At 44.7% G+C, this 25,727-nt stretch overlaps 1 protein-coding gene across 1 annotated transcript; it reads left to right on the top strand.

Moving 5' to 3' along the window:
• The first annotated feature begins 373 nt into the window (after window positions 1-373).
• Window positions 374-24,267, top strand: LOC144143050 (15-hydroxyprostaglandin dehydrogenase [NAD(+)]-like). The gene is made up of 9 exons (XM_077674871.1): window positions 374-492; window positions 2,796-2,872; window positions 4,398-4,549; window positions 7,443-7,570; window positions 15,769-15,861; window positions 20,152-20,258; window positions 20,814-20,910; window positions 22,789-22,865; window positions 24,112-24,267. The coding sequence occupies exons 1-9, from the start codon at window positions 420-422 to the stop codon at window positions 24,265-24,267; spliced, it is 960 nt and encodes a 319-aa protein (XP_077530997.1). The 5' UTR covers window positions 374-419.
• Window positions 24,268-25,727: the final 1,460 nt, after the last annotated feature.

Below are 25,727 nucleotides of genomic sequence, written 5' to 3'. Positions count from 1 at the left end.
ATTTTTCAACTTATTACCTGCACCTTAAACTGCTCATAGGATGTCGTAATTCATGCAGACGCAAACGTGGTGGAAATCTGAGATATTACACGCAGTAAAAGTCTCATCACTGTTCAAGGCCTTAACTACTCGGAAAATACCTTTAACGATTGACAGGTTTTCTTTTTTGGTTGAAAGTGCACAATGAACATCACATAAACAAGCGGCAGGATTCATTTATGAGACATATTTGTTTAAAAATACACCACAAATTTCTATGAATAAAGCACTTCTCTCAACCCGAACGGTTTTTTATGTCTATATTTTTACACCCGTTTCAAGCTCACATTGACGGGAGCGTACTGTATTTACATGGAATTGCTATATCAGCATTAAAATTATCTTATTATTTACAGGAAGCTGTGTATTCAAGCATCCTCATGGCTTTCAAGTATATGGGCAGAGACTGTGGCTATAACGGCGGGCACGTGATCAACGTGGCTTCGGTTGAAGGTACTATAACATTTCGAAAGGAGACGAGTGTTGTGTTTGTGTTTATAAAGGGGCAAACTATTTCTGGCATTGGTTGCCTTTGCTGTCCGCTGGAAGAATAGTTTGAAGAATTTAAGGCCCATAAACAGCCATAGATAATAGCGACACTTGTTGAATCCTCAGGGTCCTTCGGTAAAGAAATACGTAGAACACGGCGTTATAGTTTCAAAAACCCTGACACATTGCGGCAGGAATGGCTCAGTGAGGGATTTAAGAAATGGGTCGTCCTACAAGTGAGACATATTCTTTGTGTCCTTCTTGAAGATCGTGATGTGTGGCCACAATTTAAAATAATTACTGACGATGAATATTCTTTTTCTGAAACACCGTTTTGAAATTTGTTGCGAGTCATTTTCCTGGTATGCTAAGTCCCTCCTAGACTTGAGAGCCCAGTTCAGGAGATCATTGAAACGAATTTTCGCATGTAAAAGCATTGCGTTATTCTCCACTCAGCCAAGGTGACGAAACACATGGAGTGGACGATATATTTAGAAAACGGACAACTAATTCCTAAGTGTGACTCAAGCCCCAGTGGCTAAAGTTCACTGCTGAGTCGGCCGGGGTGAGCGGTTTTCTGACGGAGGTGAAAAACAAAAACGCATGTATGTCGAAATTTCAGCGCACATTCAAGACCATTGGTGGCGACGCTAATCCTCACACATGAACTACGACACGCCTCATACCAGCGTGTAGCTTCGGCGTACAAAACTCTCAAAACTTCATTTTATTTCTAGAGCGGCCATTAAAGCCACCACACGAGTATCTGAGCTAGAACAAAGCGGAGAAAGTTTTAAAAGACTTTACTTCAGTGAGCACGAAGATGCATTTTGCTTTATCTTTTTAAGAAAGATATCAGCACCATCTCCTAGAATTCAATTAAATGATTTCTCTCCCTTTTTCTTCCTGGAGCGCCGCTACAGCCGCAGGCCTAATACTGGCACCAAACTTGAGTCAGGTCCCGCTATGTAACGGTAGCATTCTCGTCTCAACCCCGACAGCAAGGTGTTGGCTACTGCTTAAGGCGCTCAGCTGGCGGAGGTGTACCTTTGTGTTATTTCACCGACCCTTCCCGGATGAAGCGGCACGTCATTGTTGTAAGCTGAAATGGCTACCACGTTGGTCCAGGATGTCAACTGCTAGATGCATCTCAACCGAAAGAGTGTTGTGTACACGGGATAGATTTTTAAATAAACAGCCTCTTATACAATGTCGGTTTATGACGACATTAATTTCAAATAATGATCAACACGTTTTCGGCCGTCAAAGTATTTTTTCTACTGATATTGTTAAGGTCATAACTCGAACACTTGAAGAATAACGGACTCCTTATAAACATGGTTGTTATTCAGACAATTTTCATGATGTACTAAAAGTTTTAGTGGACTAATGAATAGCGTAGAGTACTTTTTTATGCTATTCAGCGCATCGCTCAAGGATGTAGGCGAAAAACAGTGAAACGAGTGCTCAGAGTTGCAGCTTTCCGTGACAAAATATGACAACATGGGGATGAAACAAACAAACAAAATTGTCCGCTATTTTAGAAAGCCTTTTAGTATTTGTTGTATAAGATAGAAGGGGAAGTACGACATTCATGAAGGTATGTCACGTTCGGAGTTACCAATATCAGACTCTCTTTCCAATGGAAGGAACGATCCCACCACATGTTGGACATTCCCTTGGCGAAGTAGGATCCCAATTGTCGTAGAGGTCAGGGGGATCATTTTTACCTCTCGTCCACGCTTAACGTTCACCTCCCTCCCTTGATGCAAAAAAAAGTTTGCCTGTTGCCTCAACGCAAGATATTGTCGAGATCAAAGATATGCCTTTGCAAGACGCCTTCGGCGGTTTTATGACGTTCCTGCACCTCCATTGCAAAATAAATTTATTCGCAGTTTATTTCGCAGTTTATTCGCAATTTATTCGCAAGCACAAACTATTGGGTGAAAAATTTTCTGGATTGCTGATGTATGGTAAGAGTTCTGCGCTTGCAGTTTGCAGTGTTACACTAGGTTATTAAGCATTTCAGAACTTATCAAAACAATATAAACACACTGAAACCGACCTTACAATGGACTGGTTGGTATAAAATTTCGAAAGCCACAACGCACCAGGCAGTACAGGAAGAGAAGTATAGAAGCGCAAGTGTTTGTCTACTTCTAATCACTTACCATCTAACGCGCTGTCACTCTGTTTCAACGCACTGAGATAGCCCATGATACCTTGTCTGTGCTGCTCTACATTGGGCCTTGTCGATTTTTTGCCAGCTGTTTATCCAACCAGTATTGTGCCAGCCTACACAGCCTCCAAGCACGCTGTCCTTGGCTTGACCAGAAGTTTTGGGGTGAGCTGTTAATATTCTATTTCTCGCTGTCTTAGTTACTGGCAGTGTTATTAGATGCAGCAATTACCTTCCTGATTTTAGAAAACAAAAAGGCTGATGTGTATTATGTAATTTTTTTTACAAAATTCATTCCAGACCTGTTTCCTACGTCAAGACGCTTCATGGTCCCTAGGTTCCATCTAATTTAATTGGGCATCAGTTTTAGATGTTTTAAGGCCCTCAGTTTTGGGATTACAAGTAACAAGAAATTGCACCAGCCAGGCCTAGCTGTCGCCTTTGTATAGTTGTGCCGAAGCATGAGCTTCAAGCATTAACTATTTTACGGTCTTCCATGTGGCATTCTCTTCCCTCTAATTGATTCACATACGGAAGGAAAAAAATTCGGGAATTTCTGCTAAGCACCAATATAAAGTTTCTGTTGTGAAAAAAATTTAGGGTATCCCTAACTGCCACTTAACACAAATTAAGCTAGCGCGTCAGCCCAACCAGACCACCGCTTTGGCAATATACAACACATTTCGGAGGAAAATTCGCTCGGTCTCAGGCTGTCACTGCTGTAAAATATTTTCATTCTGACGTCTGAGGTGCATTAAAGCTTCGAAGGGAGCCTCCCATGTCAGCACTGTTCCCTAAGGAGGTTTAACATTCACCGTTCCGCGTTCCGGTGGTTTCATCAGTGGCCTTACATTCTATATACTAGTACCAGCACCGTTGTACGTACGTAGCAACGTAGCACCGATGGCTAGCTTGGAGCGACTTATTGGTAAAATAACCGAACGCTTTCTACCCTATAATAAAGCTGTTTGCTCGTCGAAATCTGGTAGGCCTGATTCAAATTCCTTCCCCAAAGATACCTCGGCCCTACGTTTTGCTCAACTTGTTTTGTTGAGCAAAACTTGGACATAATACAGACAAAAAAATTTTCCGTCACGACAAGCGTTACTCAGTATTCAGCGTTATGTCTTATTTTAAATGGGCAATGGCGGACGTACGCAATCAGGTAATGCTTGTTCGGTGAGATTGAGGTGGATGTAGAGCGGAGAACTGCGTTTGGGTACAACAATTTGGAAGGGCCATTAGTGTAAAATACCCCAGCGCTCAATAGTGCTTCTATTAAAAATTAAGATTGCTGTAACCTATCTCCTGGCAGTTCTAAACATACAAAATGATCAAAGAGGGAAATGCATCCGTAAAGTATATTTTTCTCGACATCTCCCATTCAGTAAATTTATTCACAGGATCTACAAGTAAAAACATTTTCAAAGTTTATAAATCTCGTTTTACAAAGACTTCTCTCTATGAAGAGCATAGGTTCTTTAAACATATCAGTACATGCGCACAATACTGCTGTAAATTTTTATTAGTGAGCGGATATAAAACCGCCACATGAATAAAGCAGCTGCAGTGATTTTAAAGGCGTCACCTTGTTGTACTAAGCTGTACACAGCAGAGATACTCCAAAGTAACCAGAACAAATATGTAAGGAACTGCTTAGAATCGGCGTTATACTCCTTTCTTTCTCTAGTCCGACCTCTACTTCAATCGCCACGGCGTTCTGGTCAACTGCATTTGCCCAAGCGCAATACGGACTCCGATGTATCACAATTTCCTCGACCGTGTAAGGGCACCTGAAGGCGGTGTAATCAAGGACTTCGGGCCATTTGATCAAGCGGTGGAGTGAGTTTTGTTTCTTCTCCATAGCTGTTTTTTATTTAGTGCTTGAAATTTAACCCGTAATGCTGGCAGTTTCGCGTCAAAGCCACTAGGTATTAAGTAGTTAATAACACTGAATGCGTAATCCCAAAATGGGCAAAGAAGTGCTCGTGATAGAAGTGGCGGCCAAGGTTACGTTCTTTTGCAAAAGATTAGGCCTTACGCCCCTGGCTTGTTTTAGGGTGCATCCCTTTGCCGGCCGCCTCTCGGCCGAGCCGCGTCGTCGGTGTAACCGAGTGAACGATGGCAAGACCGACGAGTGAAAGAAAAAGCGAACGATAAAACAAAGCAAAGGAGGAGAGTGTCGCGAAATTGGGACGGGAGGACGGTTCGCCGTGGCAGCGTGAGCCAGCGCTTTCCGACGTGTGCAGTGGGGGTGGGGAGGGGACAGTATGCTGTGCCCGCACGAGGCGCTCGAGGGCGCGACTTTCGGGGAAAGCGTGAGGGGGGCGTGCGCGTGACTATGATGTTCATTCGCTTAGGACGTGAAGCATTGGCATCAATGTTCACTTCGAGCCAGCTTGAGTGGAGTGAAAGTACCTGCAGTTACATAAGCACCGCGCTTTATTTCGAGATTTTGTAGTTGCTTATCATAGCTGTCACTTCAGCGATGTAACGATATCCGGCCGTAATGCAACCATTGGGATGTTTTTAATTGAATATGTGTAAACAGGCAGTATATGCACATTTAAACAAATCAATACAGGCTCCTTCGACGAAGTGAGCCCTAATTTCCCCTAATCGCACTTTTAATGCGACGGCATTTATGGACCAGTCACCGGCATCCCGCATCTGTAGCATCGAAACGACTGCTAAATCCCCTCTGGCCATCATGTGTTCTATAGCACTTGCTTGGGCACGCCCATGGCCGCGTGAAATTTGGGAAGTGCGGCAGCGTCTACGCTCGCCGTTCGGTTGCCGGCGGCAGCGAGAAGCCAACAGCCCGCGTAGCGTTGACCTGAGTGAAGGGTTCAGCCTTCACAAGCGAGAATGCGAAGCTACTAGTTCGTCGCAGGTCGCAACGATGGCCGTTGCAAGATCTGGCAGTCCAGGCGTCACCGCTAGTAACCCCACCAAAATAAAAAAAATAATACAGGCAGCGCCAACCACGACGGAACAGTCTGAGGTGCGCGAGTGGATACTAATGCTTCGAATGTAAACTGACTCTTTGGAGTTATCTTTCAATCCTACATATAATTGGTCATGCAATGTTTGAGTCAATATTTATCCAATTTTTATTCCCACTCAAGACATCACAATTCCGTAAAATTGAAAGGCTACGTTTTCTCCGACAACCTTGACGTGTCGTATGTGGTGCCCGTTCAGTCTGTGGGAAAAGAGCCCGTTCAGTCTGTGCTTGGCGGCTAGTTGGCCTTGAACGAAATACCCAAAAATTTCAGCTTCTCAAGCTCACAATCCGGATGCGGGATCGCTAGAATAACCCACTGTCTTCACATCTCTTTTCTCTTCTGAAGACGTCAAAACAGAGACTGGCACATAATCCAGGGCTCATGCACCTTGGACACGATTCTTCAAACTGGGGCCATTTCACGCTCACGCGTAAAATGGTAACGGGCCATGACGACAAAATAACATTGTTCAGGTCGAAAGAACTAGCCTTTCGAAATTCACGCAGCTCTATTCCTGCCACACGAGACATATTAACCAAAAAAAAAACGCGCGATATATAGAAAAACTTTCAAATGTGGTAGCTTTACAGTGACGCAATATGGGCAGGTGTGACGTAATATTGGGAAGCCCTAAAACAGTTATTAGCATTCCAGGGATGCGATGACATGAAACATGGGGCCACGCTAGTATTCCCCAGTCAGTCAGTCGGTGGTAGTTCTGGTCGGTGGGTGCGAATCCACAAACGAGATTCCTGACGTTCTAGTAAAATCGCCAGAAAGTGGCTGGGTAGTCGCCACTAGGTAAGTTGCTTTCTTTTTCTTCTGGAATATTTTTCAAGTTTGTTATAAAATTGGTGTTACTTTTATTGGGACGAAGCAGTCTTTTCAACACCATTTGTACTCATGGTTCATGTAACGAAACCATTGATACACCCCACTGACAAACTCTGACACGCTATTCCTCACAAATATCCAAATTTCTATTGCCTTTTTTATCACCTGGGGAATGGTTCTTCTCCCGTCTGACTGTGTGCGTGACGTCGCAGTCTGTCTCTGTTAAACGCGTCACATTGTGGTTATAAACGTCGGCATTTGGTCTATATTGCCATCTATGTGTACGCAAGCCTACCCTTTTTTTGCTTCCCTTGGTAAGCTCCTTGTCACTTTGGTGCAAAGTTCCGTTGTTCTAGCCGACATTGATCGTGGCTTAGACAGGGTACTTGCCTGCTTGCGCAATGGCTACAAAACACAACGTTTAAAAATGAGCAAAATAAACCTTTGGAATTTTTAGTTCGTTGTAACGTTTACATATATGCCCGAGTTTTTTGCAGTAAAAATTGCGCTATAACTTTGCTTTTCGGAGTTTCAATATACTCACCAGCATTAGTCCGGGTCGTCGGTAACATTTCTTAGCTCCTATAACAAACTATCCGAACTAAACATCAGCTAATTCAAACCGCGAATTGAATTAAAGTTCGGATATTCTACACATCTTTTCCAACTACGCGATTTTTTCCCCGAAAGTAAGGCTTATTTTCTGATTCAGTGTGCTTGAATTGATAATAATGAATCGCATTTGTGGTGTTGTTTTGTCCTTTAAGGTATGTGAATATGTACGCTTGCATCTGATTGCATCTAACATACCATAGCGCGCGTATTTTAAAGCATGCCAACTACAACTAAAGCATCTATGATAGCGCTCACATTGCTAACTATTTATATTGCAGGCCTAGAAATGTGGCCGAAGGTGTGGTGAAGCTTCTGGAAGAAGCACCTAATGGAGCTGCGCTTGTTTGTCGGCCCAAGATTGGACTGCATTACTTCGAGTATGCTGTTCGGCCGACTGCGGAAGATGGTATTTAAAGAGGGCATACCGCGATTGCCAGCCTCAAGTGGCTCATGTCACTTGCTGTCTAGCAGTGCAGCAGTTCGTTCTGCACCAATAAAGAGTACATTTAATGATGGAGATTGTGTTCCGTATCTGACTACGTGAACCATAGAAGGAGGTGCAGAAGCCGCCGAACAAGTGAAACAGGCGTATTAATGAAAGCATCAGGTGTTGTGGGTCTTGGAGTATTTTACATCGCCCTGACTTGTTGTGAAGCAACATACACCTTCCCATAGTACACGTAAGGCTCCTTAAAAGAGTACTGACAGGAAATTTTAAAGCTGATATAACTATGTAAAAGGCTTTTTATCACGATATATCTCACAGCCTGTTTCAACAGTAACCATTCCGTATAACATATTTTAAATCCATTTTAATCATTGACCGCACGAGAAAGCCCAGGGCGGGCCAGCATGGCATCATCTGCTCTTTGCCCCTAACTGCCGACATCGGGGCTGCCATGACGTCGCCGACGCGCTGGCTGCGGTTGGTGCGCGCTGCTACGCCGTGGGTATCACGCCATGGTTTCGGGACTGAGTTCATGCTGCCCGGGAACGTGGGGACGGTCATCCCGCTGGGAGCAGGCCCTGGGCAGCTCCGAGGAGTCCATCCATGTGCTGGTCACCTGCCGAGCTTTGGCGTTAGCGGCGGACCTCTGGCCCTCCACCACCCCCCTCGCTAACCCGGGTTTTTTTTTAAGTTTTGTTCTCTCTCTGTCTCGGCCGGTCTAGGCGCGCGCGTCCCGACCGGCAAAGGTGCGACAAGAACGGTTACGTCATGAGCGCCCACCTGTCATGGCGGCCGCTGAGGGTTCGTTTTGTCGGAACCAAACCTTGACGAATAAACGACTCAATAAAGGATTTCCGCTGCAATGGACCGTCTAATGTGTCATTCTATGATTAGTGGGATGGTAGGCACCCATAGCAGCGAAAAAAAGTAACACGAAAAGTTCGTGTCAGTACACCCTAAATGAAACAAGGTAATTACTTCTAGACATATTTTGTGGAAATATTTTGCAGGAACGTTCTTTGAAACGTCTTCTAGAACCCAAGTGTCTCAGTAGGGGCTCCGGAATTACTATGGCGCGATCGGACGGCGATGACTCGATGGAAACGTAACTTCCGGCACTATGAGTCGCCTGTCGTCGAACGGAGGCAAACCACTTTTTATTGTCAAAGCAATCTCTCATAGAAAATGGTGTGCTTCTTGGCATTATGTTAGCGCACATTAGATAAAGTGCAGGCTTTTATGGGTTTTCTGGCACGAAAAATATCAAAATAGGGTGCGACCTTCACGTGCTCACGAAAACTGGAAGGCATGGTTGAGCTTCCCGTATATTGACTTTCCAAACCCTTATTCTAGTCATTTCACGACTAGTGGCATTAAAAATTCAAATGTTAGAACAACCATACAAGGGTTCCTTTCATAAGCTACCATGCCATAATCATTGTTTTGGGCCCCCGTAGTGTTTTCTGGTGCATAAAGCTAACGACGACATGCATAGATCAGGATATGGATAAAATCAAAGGAGCTGCATCTGTTCATCATCGAGTCTGCTCTTTTTATTCAAATAATGCAACGACAGCGCAAACTGGGTCTTGTAGCCTAATTTGGTGAGAAAGAAGCCTGGAAGAAAACGTTTATGGCTGTCCCACCTTACCGGTAATGTCTGCCTGTCCCACAAACTCGCACAGAAAAAATTGCGCTTGATGCATCCCGGGAAGGGTGTGCCGCTGTCTACTCCTCCAGTGTTATGATGTCAAGACACCCGTGGTTGTTTCTTGGCGCGGTAAGCCCGGGACAATTCTTCAGTGGACAGTGGACTTTTGGAGAAGCCCGGAAATCTCATGTACAGCACATCACGATCGCAGCTCCGTGGTTGATTTTCTACTTATGCCTTGCATTTATTGTACACATGGCTGTAAGTTGAGATACTCGTGTTTCTTTTTATGCAGTGCATGCTCTCCACTTAATAAGAGCATCTTCACTAAGGTCGGTACCTTTCTAGCAGAGTGCATCACACATCCACACCAGACAGAAGCCCTTTGGAAAAGTTTGGCACTGGAAGGCATCTTCACTCTCACTTCTTGTTCTGCCTGTAGCGCTGGTAGTTCCGGGTCTTTCTTTAGGTCGAAGAGTGGCGGTGCTTCGAAGATGAATCCAAGGGCATGAGCAAAAACAACAAGCTCACACAATTCTTGGTGGGCTATGCCATTGTTGATGCCGCACAGCGCGCCGCTCGACCCAGTCCACAAGTACCACCCCGCCATAGAGGACATGGAGGTAACACAGGCGGCTTTCGTAATGTGCGTCCAAGAGCCGGCTCCGTGTGTCTTCGTCAACATTAGGTCCTCCAAAGCCTCAGGGAGCGCCGCAAAAGCTGAGTACCGTACAACTAGATTACGCAGATGGTGTGGGGAGGAAGAATCTTTAACCACGAAAAGCAGAACGGGTCTCCGAGTGCAGGACAGGGCTCGTGCACCCCGGACCGAGACATAGCAATGAGTGGCGCGTAGCCTTCGTGAGGCTTCAATGGTGGATGGAGAACGACACGTCAGCAGGAGGTGATGTAGTGTCCGATCTCCGTCCCCCAGCACCGCGAGACGGAATCTTAGTGGGATTCAACAGAAAACTACTGTCGGCATAACATCCCTGATGCTTCAGTTACCTTTACGTAAACTGCTTTCAGTGTTCGGTACGATGGATAGTGCGAAAGGTCTGCACCAGTCGGGCGCGCCACGTTAAGGGCTTACTTCTACTCTTGGCTGAAGGGTAGCCGCTATCGAAATATTTAGCGCGGGAGAGTTTTCTAACCCTAAATTCAGGGTCGCGGCCATAGTTCTCGAAGTTAAACCACTGCCTCGAGTATAGAGGGTGTGAGCGAACGTAGTAGATAACGAACGTAAGTGGCAGCTCTACTGTCTTGTGTAGGCTTATGTTGGGGAATGTGAGGGCCAGGCCTCTGGTTGGGAAGTCATTTGCACCTGTTCGAATTAAAAATGCGTGTCCACCGGTCATTCCCCGGCTCATTATTCTTAACAGGGGGCGGGTTCTGCCTTGTACAGTTATCTTTCCAACATGACATCTTAGAATGGGCTCAGAGGCGGATGCCAAGAAAGTCACAGTGAGGTCAGGTCACCAATACTTTTTTTATTCAGTCAGGCTCTCGCTCGCTTTCCTGCTTGGTATCTACAAACATAAGGGGGCAGCTTTTCAGAGTTCTATCTTTGTCAGGCAAATTTCTCTGTACACTTGACAATTACAGAAACCGATTGCTTGCTATTTGATGGTTTGCAGTTATAAACGAACTACTAGACATTTTGCAAATCTTGCTTATCTTTCAATGTGAATTGGTTCGGTGCGGACCCTTTGGCGGGCAATATTCGCGTTCAGAAAACCTCGAAAAAGATTTATTTTGGGAAAATAAGCAGGGTTTGTTTTAGGTCGATTGCCTTGGGGTCTTAATCTGGCCAACGTCCCAGCGGCACCTTCCTGGTACGTAGGCAAGGAGTTCATAAGCCCGGACTTAACCAATGCACCGACTATCTATGGTGACCGTTAGTCATACCTTTCCTATGAGGTCTCAGTATTCAGGGCGTCTAAACCTACCCACAAAAATAGCATAAAGTGGTTGGTGCAAGGGAAAGTAGGCGTAACATCACAGGGTCTCCACTTTCACAGAACAGCTGCACCCAAAACTCACAAAAATAAACAAATGCGGTTATGCGTGTGTTCGCCATCAATGACCTGACATAGCTAAAAGGCCACCTGCTTCAAGCCGCATCCTGCACAGTACGACGCTTCGACTATCAGTTTGCCGCTTTGGAAGTGAGCAATTTAAACTGAGGTAAGTGTCTCCTAGAAGCAAAAATATTCGTTATGCGAACCATACGCGACGACGTTTGATCCCCTAATATATTGATAATATTTATCAATGAGTCAATATGATTGTCAATATGTAATGTTATCGTTGTTGTGACCAGTGTAAGAGCGATATTTTCAGTATATGTCCCGCTGAGTTTCTGACCTGAACATTTTAGACTCGGATGCTGTGGTATGTCGGTAGGCCTAGTTATGATCTACATTCTCATCTTCAGTGCGTTAGCTGCTGCCGATGCATGAGCACAGGGGCTGGCGTTTTGAAGGGATGAAGTATTGCAAATACTGAGAGGCAAAAAAGACCAACTCCTCTTATATTCGCAAAATAAATGTTGAAAGGTATTGAATAATATCTGTCTTTATACAGGAAGGGCCATTTTCGCAATTTTCATGCTCGCGAAATTGTTGTGGAGGAAGACAAAAAAAAATATTGCCCAACAAAACTTGTTTTAGACATGAGGTGATATGTTATCACTTAGTCGGATATAATTGCTATGCTTTCTTGAAAACCAGACACGTGAATAGTTGGAAACAAAAAAAAATACAATGCAGAGCTTATTTAAGGTGTTCCGCCAGCACTTAAACTATTCAAAAAACTTGAGCCGCAATACAGAAATACATGTTGAATAAAAGTGTCTCTCGAAATTGCCCGGAGATGGCGCTGGAGAACTCTTGTTTGTTCTCTTTTCTATCTAAAAATTCATTTTAACTGTGAATATCATTACAGGGACACACTATTTCGGTTTTGCTGCAGCATCTGTTTTGAAAGCGTTAGAGATTGTAACTTGAATGTCGATGGAAGGTCAACGTCGTAGACTCGACAACTATCATAAAAGAAGTTTTGATTTAGGCGGTTTCTCGACTTCTGGTTTCTCGATGCTTCTAGTCCAGTGATGGAGTCCCTTAGCGGCAAAGTGTGCTTGGTGACTGGAGCAGCTTCTGGATTGGGCAGAGAAGTTGCGAGACTGCTTCTTGAGAAAGGATGCATGGTAAGTAACATATTTACATTAACGTACTGAGATAGAGTCTAGGCAGGCGAAAAAAGCCAGGCCTGCTTCGTTAATGTAGGTATAACAGTTCTGTATACCAATCAAGACGCTAGTCGCTGAGCAAGTTTCTATCAGTTTGGCTAGAAATATGAGGATGAAATTTTATAATGAAATGCTAGCTCTTACTCGAATATTTCTGAGCACTTATCATAAGGCTACCGATCTGTGTAGAATATTCAATATAATAACTGCGCTAAACAATGAAAGATATGCTTAAAGAACAAATACACGAGTAGTTAGCCTGGGAGTAAGACTTAGACTTGGAGTCACTAAGAACTCGTCGGACATGTTGGTTATTCCAAAAAAAGTTTCCAGCGCAGAAAAACAAGCACAAAAAAGCAGAATGGAACAGGACAGCTGAAAGAAGAGCTTTTCACAAGGATGTTTTTACTGCTAAAACCAAAAACAGCCGAAATGTACAATTTGTTTCTGAATTTGTATGGGTATTGGCGGAAAGAACTGCCCTAGTGAGATGACCTGTTCGAGTCATTCAACGACAAAATCAATCCACCCGCCCCTGAAAGCCTAGCCGATGCCTTCCCACATCTAGCACGGAGGTTTCCAGCTTGACAGCTGAGTAGCGAAATTTGGTCTTTGCATTTCGGTTGTCCTGGTTTCTGGGGACAGCGCCGCAGTTCATGTAGTTTTTGTCCTCCTTATGCTACAGCTGAAGTGAAATTATGAGTAGGAAAGGAAACAGGCCACCACCCTGGTCACGAGTTTCACTTCCCGCTGGATAGTGGCCGCAGCCATGGCGACCTTTTCCAGTCCGGCGCTTGCCAATGGGAGAGAGAGAGAGAATGGTTTAATAATACTACAGAGGTTTATCCAGCAAAGATCCTGACTTGCTACGTCAGGTGAGAAATGAAACGAGTGGGAAAAGAAAAAAACAAGAAAAGAAAAATAAAAGCAAGGGAAGAAAGAAAGAATTAAAAATCAGAAAAAGAAAAAAGTATGGTGAGAATTGGAGTCGCAAGCAGGTTCAGTAGTTCTTTATACAAGGAAATGTTGAAGTATACTCGAGGAAATGTTCGCTTGAAGTTGAACAGAGTTCTGAGACCACGGAGTAGCCTCACGGGAACGCGGCACATGCAGCGTTACCATAGCAGCCATGCTGAAGACATACACACGGGAAAGGTTCACTTTGACATTCCACAGAAATTAAGAGTTTAAAGATGAGGAACGCGGTTCTATATCACACGTATCACCGATGTTCACCTCTTAAAGAGTGTTGACTAGACCTGAACTACGGAGGAAGCTGAGAAAGGCTTTTGTCACACGTGAGGCCATTTTAGCACATGATCATGGGCCAAGCACATCATGCAGCGTAAGACGTGATGTGGGTAGTTTGCCCAACGTCACTGTCAATGAAAGTCTTGGGGTACCGTATCGTCTACACAAACAGATGACACGGTGGACGTCTTCTGAACAGTCGCAGTCTTCGCACAAGGGTGAGCTGGTCTGCTGAAGCTTAAAACGGAAAAAGCGCGTATAGGTGACGTTCAAACGTATGCGGTGTATTACAGCTGCGTCGTGCTTGTTGAGACCAGGCGAAAACTTGAAAGTACATTCTGGGTCAAGGGAGTAGAGTGGTGCATAGCCGCGTAATGAAGCAGCCCATATGGAAAGCTGTACCTGCCGCGCAACACAAGACGCCAATGGGGCCCCATCTTTCCTTGAGAACGGCACGGCCGCAATAGGAACCTCGTGATTGTGAGCCTGGGAAGCTGTAGCGTCTGCTGTTGAATTGCCTGATACACCGCAATGAGCCGCAATCCACTGGAGGTTCATGAGGTGGGGATCACTGACGGCTTGGTAGTGAAAAACGCGAATGTCCCAGTGCAGAGAACGGCACGGCCGCAATAGGAACCTCGTGATTGTGAGCCTGGGAAGCTGTAGCGTCTGCTGTTGAATTGCCTGATACACCGCAATGAGCCGCAATCCACTGGAGGTTCATGAGGTGGGGATCACTGACGGCTTGGTAGTGAAAAACGCGAATGTCCCAGTGCAGATAATGATTAGGAAAAGACTGAAGGGATTGTATGGTCGGCCGCGCGGGAATCTGCAAAAATTGCCCATTGACTGCCTGGTTGCCAATGGAGTACACCTTCGAACAAATTAGGCGCTGTCCGCCCTTTAACATAGCTTTCTTTAAAGCGCGCACTGTGTGGTTAGGAAAAAAACGTTTTCCAAGTGGGGCGCGCTTTCTGGACACGCGCTCCCAGGGAAATGATCGTACGGGTACTAATGATGGCTTTCGCTGTGCAAAGGACAGGCAAGCAGTAATGCAGTGCATTGTTATTCACTAAGGAGAACTTCAGGATTTCATGAAGACCACTTCTGTTATCAGTATTATACAAATCAGCATTAAACCAGTTACTTACTTCTTTCACAAAAAAACATGCTCGGGTAAAACGACGGCAATTTGTAGCGCTATGTACTGGTGCCTTTATCTTTTTTTGTCGGTCTTCCATTCCAATTTGATTAGCTGTTTGGATGGCTTAAGCTATGTTTGCGCGGAAGTGTCACACATTTTGTTCAAATAAGTACTTGAATATTGGTTTTAACATTGCACACTCACCATTCTTGAATTTTTCGTGTTCATCCATCATGTATTTCTTCTAAAGTACTTGAAGTGCGGACATCTCAGCTGAAACACGTATGGTGAACACAAAGGGGCACGTAGGCAGAACGGAACACTCAAATAGCTGTTCTTTCTTTACTCCTGTACAGTCCCTGTTTCAGTCGCCGTTACGCCAACGTGCAATTAGAAAGCCCAAATTTAGGCTAAGCGTAGTGTGCTCCCGTGTGAGTGATGCATACGTTTTCTGCTGTGAACCTGCAAGCAAATCTTACTCGAATACGGAATAAAAAGGGGAAAAAACGACTCAAAATGAAATTACAGGTGATATGTCGCCAGAAGACGACAACGATGATGTGCGCGCGAGAGAGGTACTGGGTCCTGTGGCACGAGCGCGCCTCACGCGTCGAACGCTGGCCAGTGCTGTCTCCAACGCCCGAACTACAGCCAATGTTCCTACCTCTTGGGTTGCAATAAATCGTCGGCAGCCATCCACGGCTGTGCGGACGCAACAACAGGCGAGCGTTACATTAGACACCTTGCCTCGGTGTTCCCACACCGATGAAATAAAAGTAACTCTTGCTTCTTTCATCACGTAGAAATGTTGTTGTCATGCATTTTGTAGGTATCCCTGGTTGATATCAACACAAACTCAGGTGAGGAAGCAGCTGCCGAGCTTGAAAACCTGTATGGGCCGGGTCGCTCCCGTTTCCTGAGATGCGATGTGACCAAGGAAAAGGAGCTCGAAGGTACGTAGTTCTGCCACTTTTTACAGCAAAGCTGTCTATGGCTAGGATTCAGCAGATCGTCTCCGGCAACAGAGCGATGTAGACAAGAATCGCTAGCGAGCGTAGCGCCGCGTTGCGGAGCCCGCTCGAATCCCCGGGATTGTTAAACTGCGCGCCACACCGCCGGCGCATGGGAAAAATTATATGAATTAAAAAGGTCCCAGGGCCGTCATATTTTAACCGAAGACGCTTATATTTCCTTTAAAAATGGGATGGTGATTACGATACCCCCTAATCCGATATTTGGGTGCAGCTGTTCGGGCAGGTCGTTTAGCAGCATGGCAGATGACGCAGTTCCACCAGTTACGTCGGTCATTGTTCAGTAAGAACTGGCTGAGAGCGCATGTGCGCATTCAACAACAGCCGCTGCAGATGCGCACGACCGGTTGCGTCACTTGCAGTTCAGCACCCGCTCCTGATGGCTGCAGTGCGCTGGGGCAGCACTCACTCGTGGGTTCTCTCGACGGTGAGCCTCTGCGGCGGCGGCGCGAGTGCGCCTCAGGAAGAGACCGCGAAATGCGTCTTAGGCCGAGTTCAGAGTGTTGTCGCTACTGTCGTAATATCTTTAAATAATGACGTCATTTGATGTCTCAGCCAACCGAACTGCGTGAAACGCCGTTTTCTTACGTCCATAGCGGACGATACGGCTGTTACGTCGGTAGTCTGAACAGAGCATTATTAAGCGAACGTACCTGATTGTCACGCAACGCCCCCTTTGCGTTTTCGCCAAGCATCGAGCGCCTCATGCGGGCACAGCATACTGCCCCTTCCATTCCCCCACCGCACACTTTCGGAGAGCGCTGGCTGGCGCCGCCACGGCGAACCGCCCTCCACTCCCAATTTCGCGACATTCTGACATTCTCCTCTTTTGCTTTCTTTCACTTGTCGGTCTTCCCATCGTTCGCTCGGTCACGGCGACGCGGCTGAGCGCAGAGACAGGCGCCAAAGAGCTGCGCCCTAAAAGGTCTTCCAAGGAATTCAATTGTGTTAAGAGGTGAAGCAGACTTCAAGAGCATCGTTGTAAGCTTAATTGATCTTTGAAGATGGCTTTCCCACATCGAGCGTTGCACAGTGAATCACGTCAATCTTCGGAGGAAATACCATTACAGAAAGTGGCTCTAACGCTTGTTTTGTTGAAACTGTACTAAAACAAATTATATGACAAGTAGCCCCTTAGACGACTCGAACACAACGCCGGGTTTTATACAGTTTTCAAAATTACATGGTTCACAGAGAAGGTGTAAATATTGTGGAATTCTCGTCCACTATCAATACATATGCGATTCTACGGGAGGGAAACAGACATCCCCACGTTTGCCCACCGGAACAAAACTCTAGTTCGTCAAAAGTTCATTCAGTTCATTAACCAGGAACTTCGCTCAGTCGCAAATTACAAACAAACGTGTTTTGCTTCGTGCACCCCTTGGACTACGACCCAGTCAAAGCTCACGTTGAGGCTCGGCACCGCAGATTTGCTGGTCATCCTTCGTCACAGAGTGGGAGGGCACTAAATTGTTTCGTCCAATATTCCCGATCGTCATAGATTTTAGATATGCGTACTACAATTTTCAATTGACAAGTTGCTGTGCATGTTTTTTCCTCGCTGCAAAACCTCAGCCCGGGGCGCAGGTGAAAGCTAATATATTTTTTATGCTATAGCGGAGGCTCTTCGAAAGCGTCTGTAATATGTTTCCAGTGCTTCTAATTAAAGAAAAAGGCGGCGGTACCATGAGAATGTGCAGAACCTGTTATAGATCGTCGTCTTTATTCTTAGTGTAGGTGACAAATTTAATATTTCCGATGATTGTACTGATGGCCAATTGCATAAAATGATAACGACGTGGCGGCGCTACATGCAAATTTGCCTATCGCAGTCACTGTGTTTTGATCAAGTTCTATGGGAAAAATGACCATGATGTGGGTTCTTAGCATGCTGGAGAGAGCTTAGTTGCCAGAATAAGTTTAGCGGAGAAGAAAGTCTTCTAGGCAGTATTAGGGTCTCTTATCTTACAGCGAAGCTGCATGCCATCATTGGTTGGATTTTTTGTGAACCTCCGCATCGTGAAAGAATGTGGGAACAGAAAAAAGGGATGTGATCATTTTTCGGCGGCATTGCATTTCATTTATCCTGAAAACGTTTCTCTTCGTTGAGAATAAATAGTGGACTTTAAATGCCGAGTAACCATTACGGTCTCCACTACTGTCGGTTTACACAACGCAAGGGTTATTCCTCGTTACGAACCAAACAACGTAATAGAGCGCAACAAACAGTTTCCGTGCAAACGCGTACTTTCGATAAACCGGTGAGCAGGAAGATGTCATCTGTCTACGTTCTGCTGAAGTTCAAAAGTTGTTCAGAATGTTTTCTCCGGGTTAATTGCAAAGAGCTTCAATTGAAGAAAAGCCGAGAAATGGAATTGTGTGCTGGCGTTACATTTTGCATTGACGACGTTTCTTAGAAGACAATGATGGCTGAAGCCAGAACAGGTGTAAGAGGGCATTTCGCGAGTACAAATCTCCTTACATATCGTGTTGAATAAAGAGGTCTACCGAAGCGAGATGTCAGCAGAGCTACATGACGCACTACTTCCAGTGTATAAAAAAGAACGAAACAAAAAACCCTTTAACTTCTATCGTCACGCTAACACGATTGCTCGATGCCAAAGCAACCTTCTAAGTAAGCCTGAAAACTTCCCGAACGCCTGGGAACGTGTTTGCCGCAGGTGTGCCAGGTGACTTTTTGAATGCTGCGTAATTTTAGGGGTGAAGCCCGATAGGGGCTTGGGCTTTCGGCATCTCGTCGTCGTCGCATGTAGTCACGGTACTAAAACACCGGGACACTCGTTTTCCAACGCCTCACGCTACAACATAACGCGTACTAAAAGAGAAGTGTATAATGGAAAAAAACCGGCTCGAAATAAACTGACATGATTTAGAGGTTGGCCTAACTCTCGCTGCCCGCTTCAGTAATCGCCAAGAACAAGCATCAGCTGTTTGTAGACGGGCTATAATTTGTGTTCGGCCTGATCAGGGGCGAGGCCTGATCGGGGCGGCTGGTTGGTGGAAACAAGAAAAGGCATATTTACCTGGTGCCGGGGCCTCGTTGATCACCGAGGACCAGCCCCTATGGCGAGCCGCGGCCATTGCATTGCCCTCTCATTGACCCCTGCCACAACGCCAAACTTGGGCAGATGGGGCACGCAAATTGCCCCATCTGCATGCAAATTGCCAACGCAAGAGGGCGGTACCGCCTCAGCAAGCACGCGATTGCTCCTCCCACCGGCACTACTCCGGTGCCCAATCAGCGCGCGCCGAGTGGCAAGAGTGAGACTTAGAATCTTTGAATACACTTATAGAATGCATGCCCCGCTCCTCCTCCATTTTCATGTCAGTGGAGTTGACCTCGGATTTTATTAAGGTACGCCCCTTGTCGACGAGTACAACCTGTTTGTGGAATTTGAAACAAAGAAACGACTTGCATGCACTGGCGTACTGCGTATTGCTTTTCTAGAAAAAAAAAAGATTTTCTAAGCGGAAAATGTTGCGCTTGTTTGTAGTTCGTAATTGAGAATAACCATCGCACAAACCGATAGGCATCGTGTTCTTTTTTCGCGTAATATTCGTTTGTGCACTGGTTCTTTGCAATGAACGGATATACCTGGGCTTGAAACAACATGGGGGCATTGAAATGCACTATGGCAGTGCATACGACCTTCAATTTATGGTATTTTGTATAAAGCATCACTTGCGTTTTCATTTTATTTATTGGACCTATTATCCCTCCTGGTTTTTTGTTATCTGCCTAAGAACGGGTTCGAGGCGCCCACTGGCTATAGAACACTGCTCTCAAACAAATGAAGCGTACATCTCTTCGTGGTGTCTGTGGGTTCCTCAGTACTGCTTTTGTTACCAGTATCATGTACTATACATTGCAATATCTTGCTAGAACAGATTTACTGAACAGCACAAAGCAACCCCACAGAGAAGAAATGTTCCTCACCTGTTTCTCGTGTTTCACAAAGTTGTTTGATACCGTTAGCGTAGAACAATTTAACTGTTCCAGCTAGAACAGACACGATGATGATTTCATTTAGTACGGCAATACTTGAAAATGACACAGCACTTGGACATTTTAATTTTACTCTTATAAATTATTGTTCCTGCATGGATGCTGCAAAACATTTTGTCTTTGTGGAATGTTCGAGTGACAGATTTACTGTGATTGTTTGTGGCATTTTGACTTTTTATTAGATTGCTTCAGAACAACACGATCTGTCTTCGGAGGCTTGGACATAGTCGTCAACAGCGCTGGTGTTCTTGCCTGGCCCGACTCCTGGAAAGTGTTCGCAGTAAACGCGGCAAGTGGGAATTGCCATGTGAAAATTTGTTAACTTATTGAACGTTTATGGTTTTTAAATGGATCTGTGAGAGCTACAGATGGTAGAGAACCCTTAAAAAAACTGCTGGTTCCTCTTGGCATGCATAAGATCATATAGATTTGTTGTACATAATGCTGCCCCAAAAGCCGAAGCTGCTCATGTGACGTGGTACGGTATTTGGAAGCGTAATAGGCAAGATAGCTGAGAGAGTAACAGGAGTAAAAGCCGTGGAACTCTTTTAGGCTCCCATTGCCGAGCGTATATCGCATACTGCAATTTTTCGGGCTCGTTTTGTACTCAAAAATTCCTTGAAAATATCACTTTGTTAAGACCGTACTCATTAGGGCCTCATTTATTATATACAAATGTGTAGAGAGGATCAAAAATTGCTCATCAATGATGCACTTCCCTCAACGCAAAACTTTCATGTAATGAACCTATTTTCGCTTTCGTTTCTACCTTGCTTTGACGTGAGTGTGCTGGATATACTCGGCCTCATTACCTCGAAATTGAAATTACACTATTACTTTGCAGGAAGCTGTGTATTCTAGCATCCTCCTAGCGTTCAAGTATATGGGCCGAGACTGCGGTTATGATGGCGGCCACGTGATCAACCTCTCTTCTCTGGCAGGTATAAATATCTTGAAGGGTCGAATGCCCATGTGCTTGTTACGAACGAGTAAATATTTCTGTCCTTGCTTACCGCGGTTTCCCGGTGAATAGAGCGGTTGAATAGTTTTGTTTGCCTATTAACAATCATAGTTAAATAGCCACGTTTGCTAAAATACGTTACGGGTACTATTGAAGGATGATACCCATAGAAAATAGTGGTGTAAATACTAAGTAATACCGGAAATGTTCTGTCCAGGGATACTAAGTGATTTTTCCAAGGAATGTTTAGGCGTATCTGTGGAAGTTGGGGTCTCCACCTATCTCTTATACGCCCCGGTTTCTGTATCTAGGATGACCTTTATGCCTAAACCCTGTTTTAAATAAGCACGCGTTTATGAATAATTACTACGCTTGTGTTTCTAGGGAATCTCTTTCTACTGAACTAAAAGAAAGAGGTTTGAGTGTACTCAAATATTCCCCATAACTACTGAATGCGAATGTTTTGATGTGCTGCACAGAAATGCATTGCCTTCTTACTCCGTGCGCGTTGTGAGAATTTCGTCGTTTATACTTCAGCGGTATTGGGAAGTATAATTACTAACAGTTCTAAATATAACCCAAACTCGCTAGCTCAAGACCCATGCGAGTGATGAGAACGTTGTGACGACTAGGTGTAGAAGATACACATGACACATGCGTAAAATGTACACATGACACCAGCGAACGAACACTCGGCCCCCGCTGCCACCCCTAACTGAAGGTACTTCCTCTACACGCCGCGTTATCAAGCCGAGCTTGCATTCGGTTTTCTTTTCAAATGGTACGTTTTTTTACCAGCTTTCCAAGTCTGAAGCACATGTAGTAGCCGTAAATGGAAGTCGCTGCCGTGGATGGTCGATCAGAAATGCCGACTAGAAATCTACACTAAAATTACTGTTGTTGGGTATTCATAATTTCTGATTTATCTAAAAATGGTGGCACTTTTAACCCAGTGAGTTTAATGGCACCGTCAATCATTAATTGTGATTTACGACGTCCGTCCTTGTCATAACGTCGTACTTCTCACTTATGCTGCAAATGTGACGATCAGAACATAGAAGGACTAACATAAAACTTCTAAACGTGGTGGTTGTTCGGTCGAGTTGGATGGGATCGGAGCTTTGACTGCATTAGTAACTAAGTTCAGCTAACTTTTGTAAAGCTGCCCCTCGTGTATAGGACGCACGATGAAGGCAGGCTGCGAAGTAAAGCCATCCAGCACATAGATACGCCATCTAGGCTGAGGCAAATGTATTGAGTTTTAAAGTAGCACTGTGGCCTTTTCTTTGTCGAAGTCGGTGAGTAAAGTCACTCATGGAGGGATGTTACGTTGAGGCGGCAGAATTTAAAAAGCCCCTTCTTTGTATTGAAAAGAAAATCTCTCAGAAGCTGTGTGATATATCTTTGCTGGGGTAAGGTAGCTCTATAAAACTTCAGAGGAATCTTTTCTGCTGCTCTAATTTAACCTTGCTAGTTAGAATTAGGTTAGGTTTAACCTTGCTAGTTAGAGTTAGGGTTTCCCCTTCTGAATAAACGCATTTATTGAAGATTTCAAACTAGATTCCAGTATTAAAGACAAAACAAACTTCTTCGTATCCTGCTCTAATGCTGCTTTTTGAATTTTCTAAATCATAATTATGTAGTTTACTGGCGTTGACAGTACTTGCTGCAGGTAACAGAAGCTTTAGATAATTCTATTTTGGTGGAAGGGTTAGGAAAATTGTGTGGATTTCTTGCAGCGCGGCATATGCTGTGCCATTGCGGTTTCTGATAGTAGCAGTAGACAGAAACGCACTGACATGTTGCAGGAAAGTGAGTCGTGCTGTGCCTCATTCACATTTCGCAATTTTCTTTACAGCCATTTATCCGAGGAATAGTTGTCCAGCCTACATAGCCTCCAAGTTCGCGGTCCTTGGCCTGACCAGGAGTTTTGGGGTAAGCAGCAATGCGTCCTTACTCCTGTTTATAATGCGTGGCCTGTTATGAGAGCAGGAATTGACGTCTGCAGAAACAAATTTTAAGTTTATTTCAAGGGAATTTCCGGAGTTTTATGGCTGTCTGTTTCCGCCGTACGTGTCCCCCTGTTTTATTTATTGTTATTTTTTGCTTCGGTTAGAGATATTACCATGTGCACTAGAACTCCCATGGGCGTGTAGGGAAAAACTTGTGATTCGCTTAAATCTTGCTGTCGTCCTAACATTATTTTCCCGAAGTACGTTTCGGGAGGTAAACCCTGTTCGCCTACATGTTTGCGTCATTGCCTTGGCTGTGCAATTTCTTCACTGGTTACACTTAAAAAATATTACTCAGTAATGACCAAGCAAAGCGGTGCACTGGCACGGAGATGGCGACCCTGAGTGCCGTTTTGCTCCGACAAGACCGACTAAAAAATGCTGACCCTACATCTTGCAGGCCAGGACGTGCACGTTGTGATCACCTCACTGAAGATTTAACGTTCCATGCAGTGCCTGCCGGGATGCAAATGGTTCTACGCAAGTAGGAAATATAATAAGGCTGTGTTCTGTTGGTTGTTACGTGGGAAATGGCTGTAATACATAAATTTTATTTGTCGTAGATTTCGAAAGGCCCGTGTCTGCAAAGTACCACGGCGCTCTCAACGTCACTTTTATTTCTGAAATGAGCCGCTATTTCCACAAGTAGCTGTAAATTTGAATAAACAAAAACATTATAAAGAACACTGCCTCTCAAAAGTACTTTTTTTTTCAAATATACCGCACTCCATTCAATTATTCATAGAACTATAAAAAAAGCTTTCACTGCCAAATGTCTGTCAAAAAAAAAAACAGTGCTTTCGAGAAACGCTAATATTACTTCAACAGATTTGAAAGCTTGCACACTATTTTTGTAATTTTCTGTTAGCGAAAACGTATGCAATCCCGTTCCTTTATCTCATCTCTCTATCTTCCTGACATCCCCTACCCTCCACCCCAGGCGTTCCGGTGTCTACCCCTAGGTGTGAGAAATTCGCCTGCTCGTGGACTTTTCTTTCAATTTTCTTTTCAATCAATTCGCTCAATCATTCAATCACGATGAAAAGGTTTAAGACCTTAACTTCTGCTTTGTCATATCTGGCGTTCTGCAATTCGGAGGATTTAGAGTAACGTTGCTAATGGGTCGTTGCTACGATTGCAAACTACATTTTGCTTGTTTCCTCTTGTAGTCTGACCTGTACTTCAATCGCCACGGCGTTCGTGTCAACTGCATGTGTCCTGGCGCAATACAGACTCCATTGCTTCAGAATTTTCTGGACCGTGCAAGAGCATCTGAGGGACCCGGAGTCGGCAACTTCGAACCACCGCATCGGCCGATGGAGTGAGATCTGTTTTCCCTCAAACCTTTCTTCATGAGTTGCTTATGATTTAAGCGATGATATTACGCGTTCCTCATTCAGGTCACTACGTGACTAGTAACCAATGACATCACCCTCCTCGGGTAAACCGAAAACTGGTAATGACGAAGCTCTTGTGGTAAAGGCAGTGCTCATAACTGTACTTATTTAAAAAATACTTGCTATTAACCCATCAGCATTTTGCCAAAAAGCTCCAAAAGATGAACGTTTCCCACAAGCCACCATCACAAATGTTGGTGATGTTCCGGCAAGTACATAAAGCATTGCTTTGAATAAGTCTTATACTTGCTTGATTCAGCTCTGGAGCAGCTTGTTTGCCCCACTACCACTACCGAAGTGCTTCTAATCCTATTTAGACCGGTCAGGCGGTGGACTAATATATAAACGACAATTCTAAACAATCATTGTAACGACCGAGTGACAAATTAGAAGAGCTAAGTGCCAAGGGGCTATGCCAAGTTTCCCTCTTCCTGTCCTAGTGGACCGTCACTCTTTTGCCACGATCTCTTGGTTGTGATCGATCAAACCGGTTGGCTCGGCGTGCCGCATCACAGTATGTAGGCGATCTGTTAAGTTTGTTTTAGTCATCACGCTGGCCGATTGTCACAAGGCAAGTGAACTGTACGTTCTGCTGCTTTTGGTATGTAGTTCGTCGCTTTGGTGATCCGCAGTTTTCTGTTCGAGCTGGCATCGATCTTTCCTGAAACAGCGAACTTCCGTGTCTTGTGTAACGGTAGACTTAGGCCATTGTTGAAACCATTTATGGCAAAGCTTGCAGAAAAACATCATTATTTTAGCACCCCAAATACGCGCCCGTAATTTCCTTGCGTCTAGGAAGACAGGCTAGACGAAGTTGTTGCATTTACAACTTCATCACCGTGTTGTACGTCTCAAAGGAAACGCGAATTTGTTTGCGTGGTATGGTTGCTTTATCGGTATAATCACTGGCATCACCTCTATACATTGAGCCTAACAGCTTTAGGAAGGGAAAGCCGGTTAGAAGTTTCAGGTGAAAACTGGACCACTGTAAATCAGCATGGGGGAACTCATCCCTGGAAAGAAAAGAATAAATTTCAATGACGCAGGCTCTTATTCGTGACTTCCTACATTTTCATTAATTCGCCTTGTTGTTTCATGTCATCGCTCGATAAGGCAAGGGCGTAGCGTTCTGACTAAACGCTATGTAATTTCACGCTTAGTGCACAGAAATTATTTCCGACGAATCTATCTGGTATTGCGTATACAACGTATGAAACACATGGCCGGTTTTTTAACAATACTACGGCAGATAACGCTAAGGATACAGACGTGCAATTTTAAGTGGATATTGCGCTCATGCCACAAATAGAGTTATTAACGTTGGCCCAACTGCGCTTTAGACTGTAGGCAGAACTAAATAACGTAACAGCTATTACTTCCTTCCTGTT

The sequence above is a fragment of the Haemaphysalis longicornis genome, unplaced genomic scaffold, assembly GCF_048455015.1.
Source record: "Haemaphysalis longicornis isolate Haplotype H1 unplaced genomic scaffold, Haemaphysalis longicornis Haplotype H1 scaffold_6, whole genome shotgun sequence".
Taxonomy (NCBI): domain Eukaryota; kingdom Metazoa; phylum Arthropoda; class Arachnida; order Ixodida; family Ixodidae; genus Haemaphysalis; species Haemaphysalis longicornis.
Note: the sequence above shows the minus strand (reverse complement) of the source record. Positions and strands in the feature narration are given on the sequence as shown.

What these genes read in the sequence shown, in the direction of transcription:
- LOC144143050 (XM_077674871.1), top strand. Translation starts at nt 420, where the DNA reads ATGGCTTTCAAGTATATGGGCAGAGACTGTGGCTATAACGGCGGGCAC. An exon ending in CAACGTGGCTTCGGTTGAAG is followed by an intron (nt 493 to 2,795) that starts GTACTATAACAT and finishes ATTTTTTGCCAG; the next exon opens with CTGTTTATCCAACCAGTATT. An exon ending in CCATTTGATCAAGCGGTGGA is followed by an intron (nt 4,550 to 7,442) that starts GTGAGTTTTGTT and finishes TTTATATTGCAG; the next exon opens with GCCTAGAAATGTGGCCGAAG.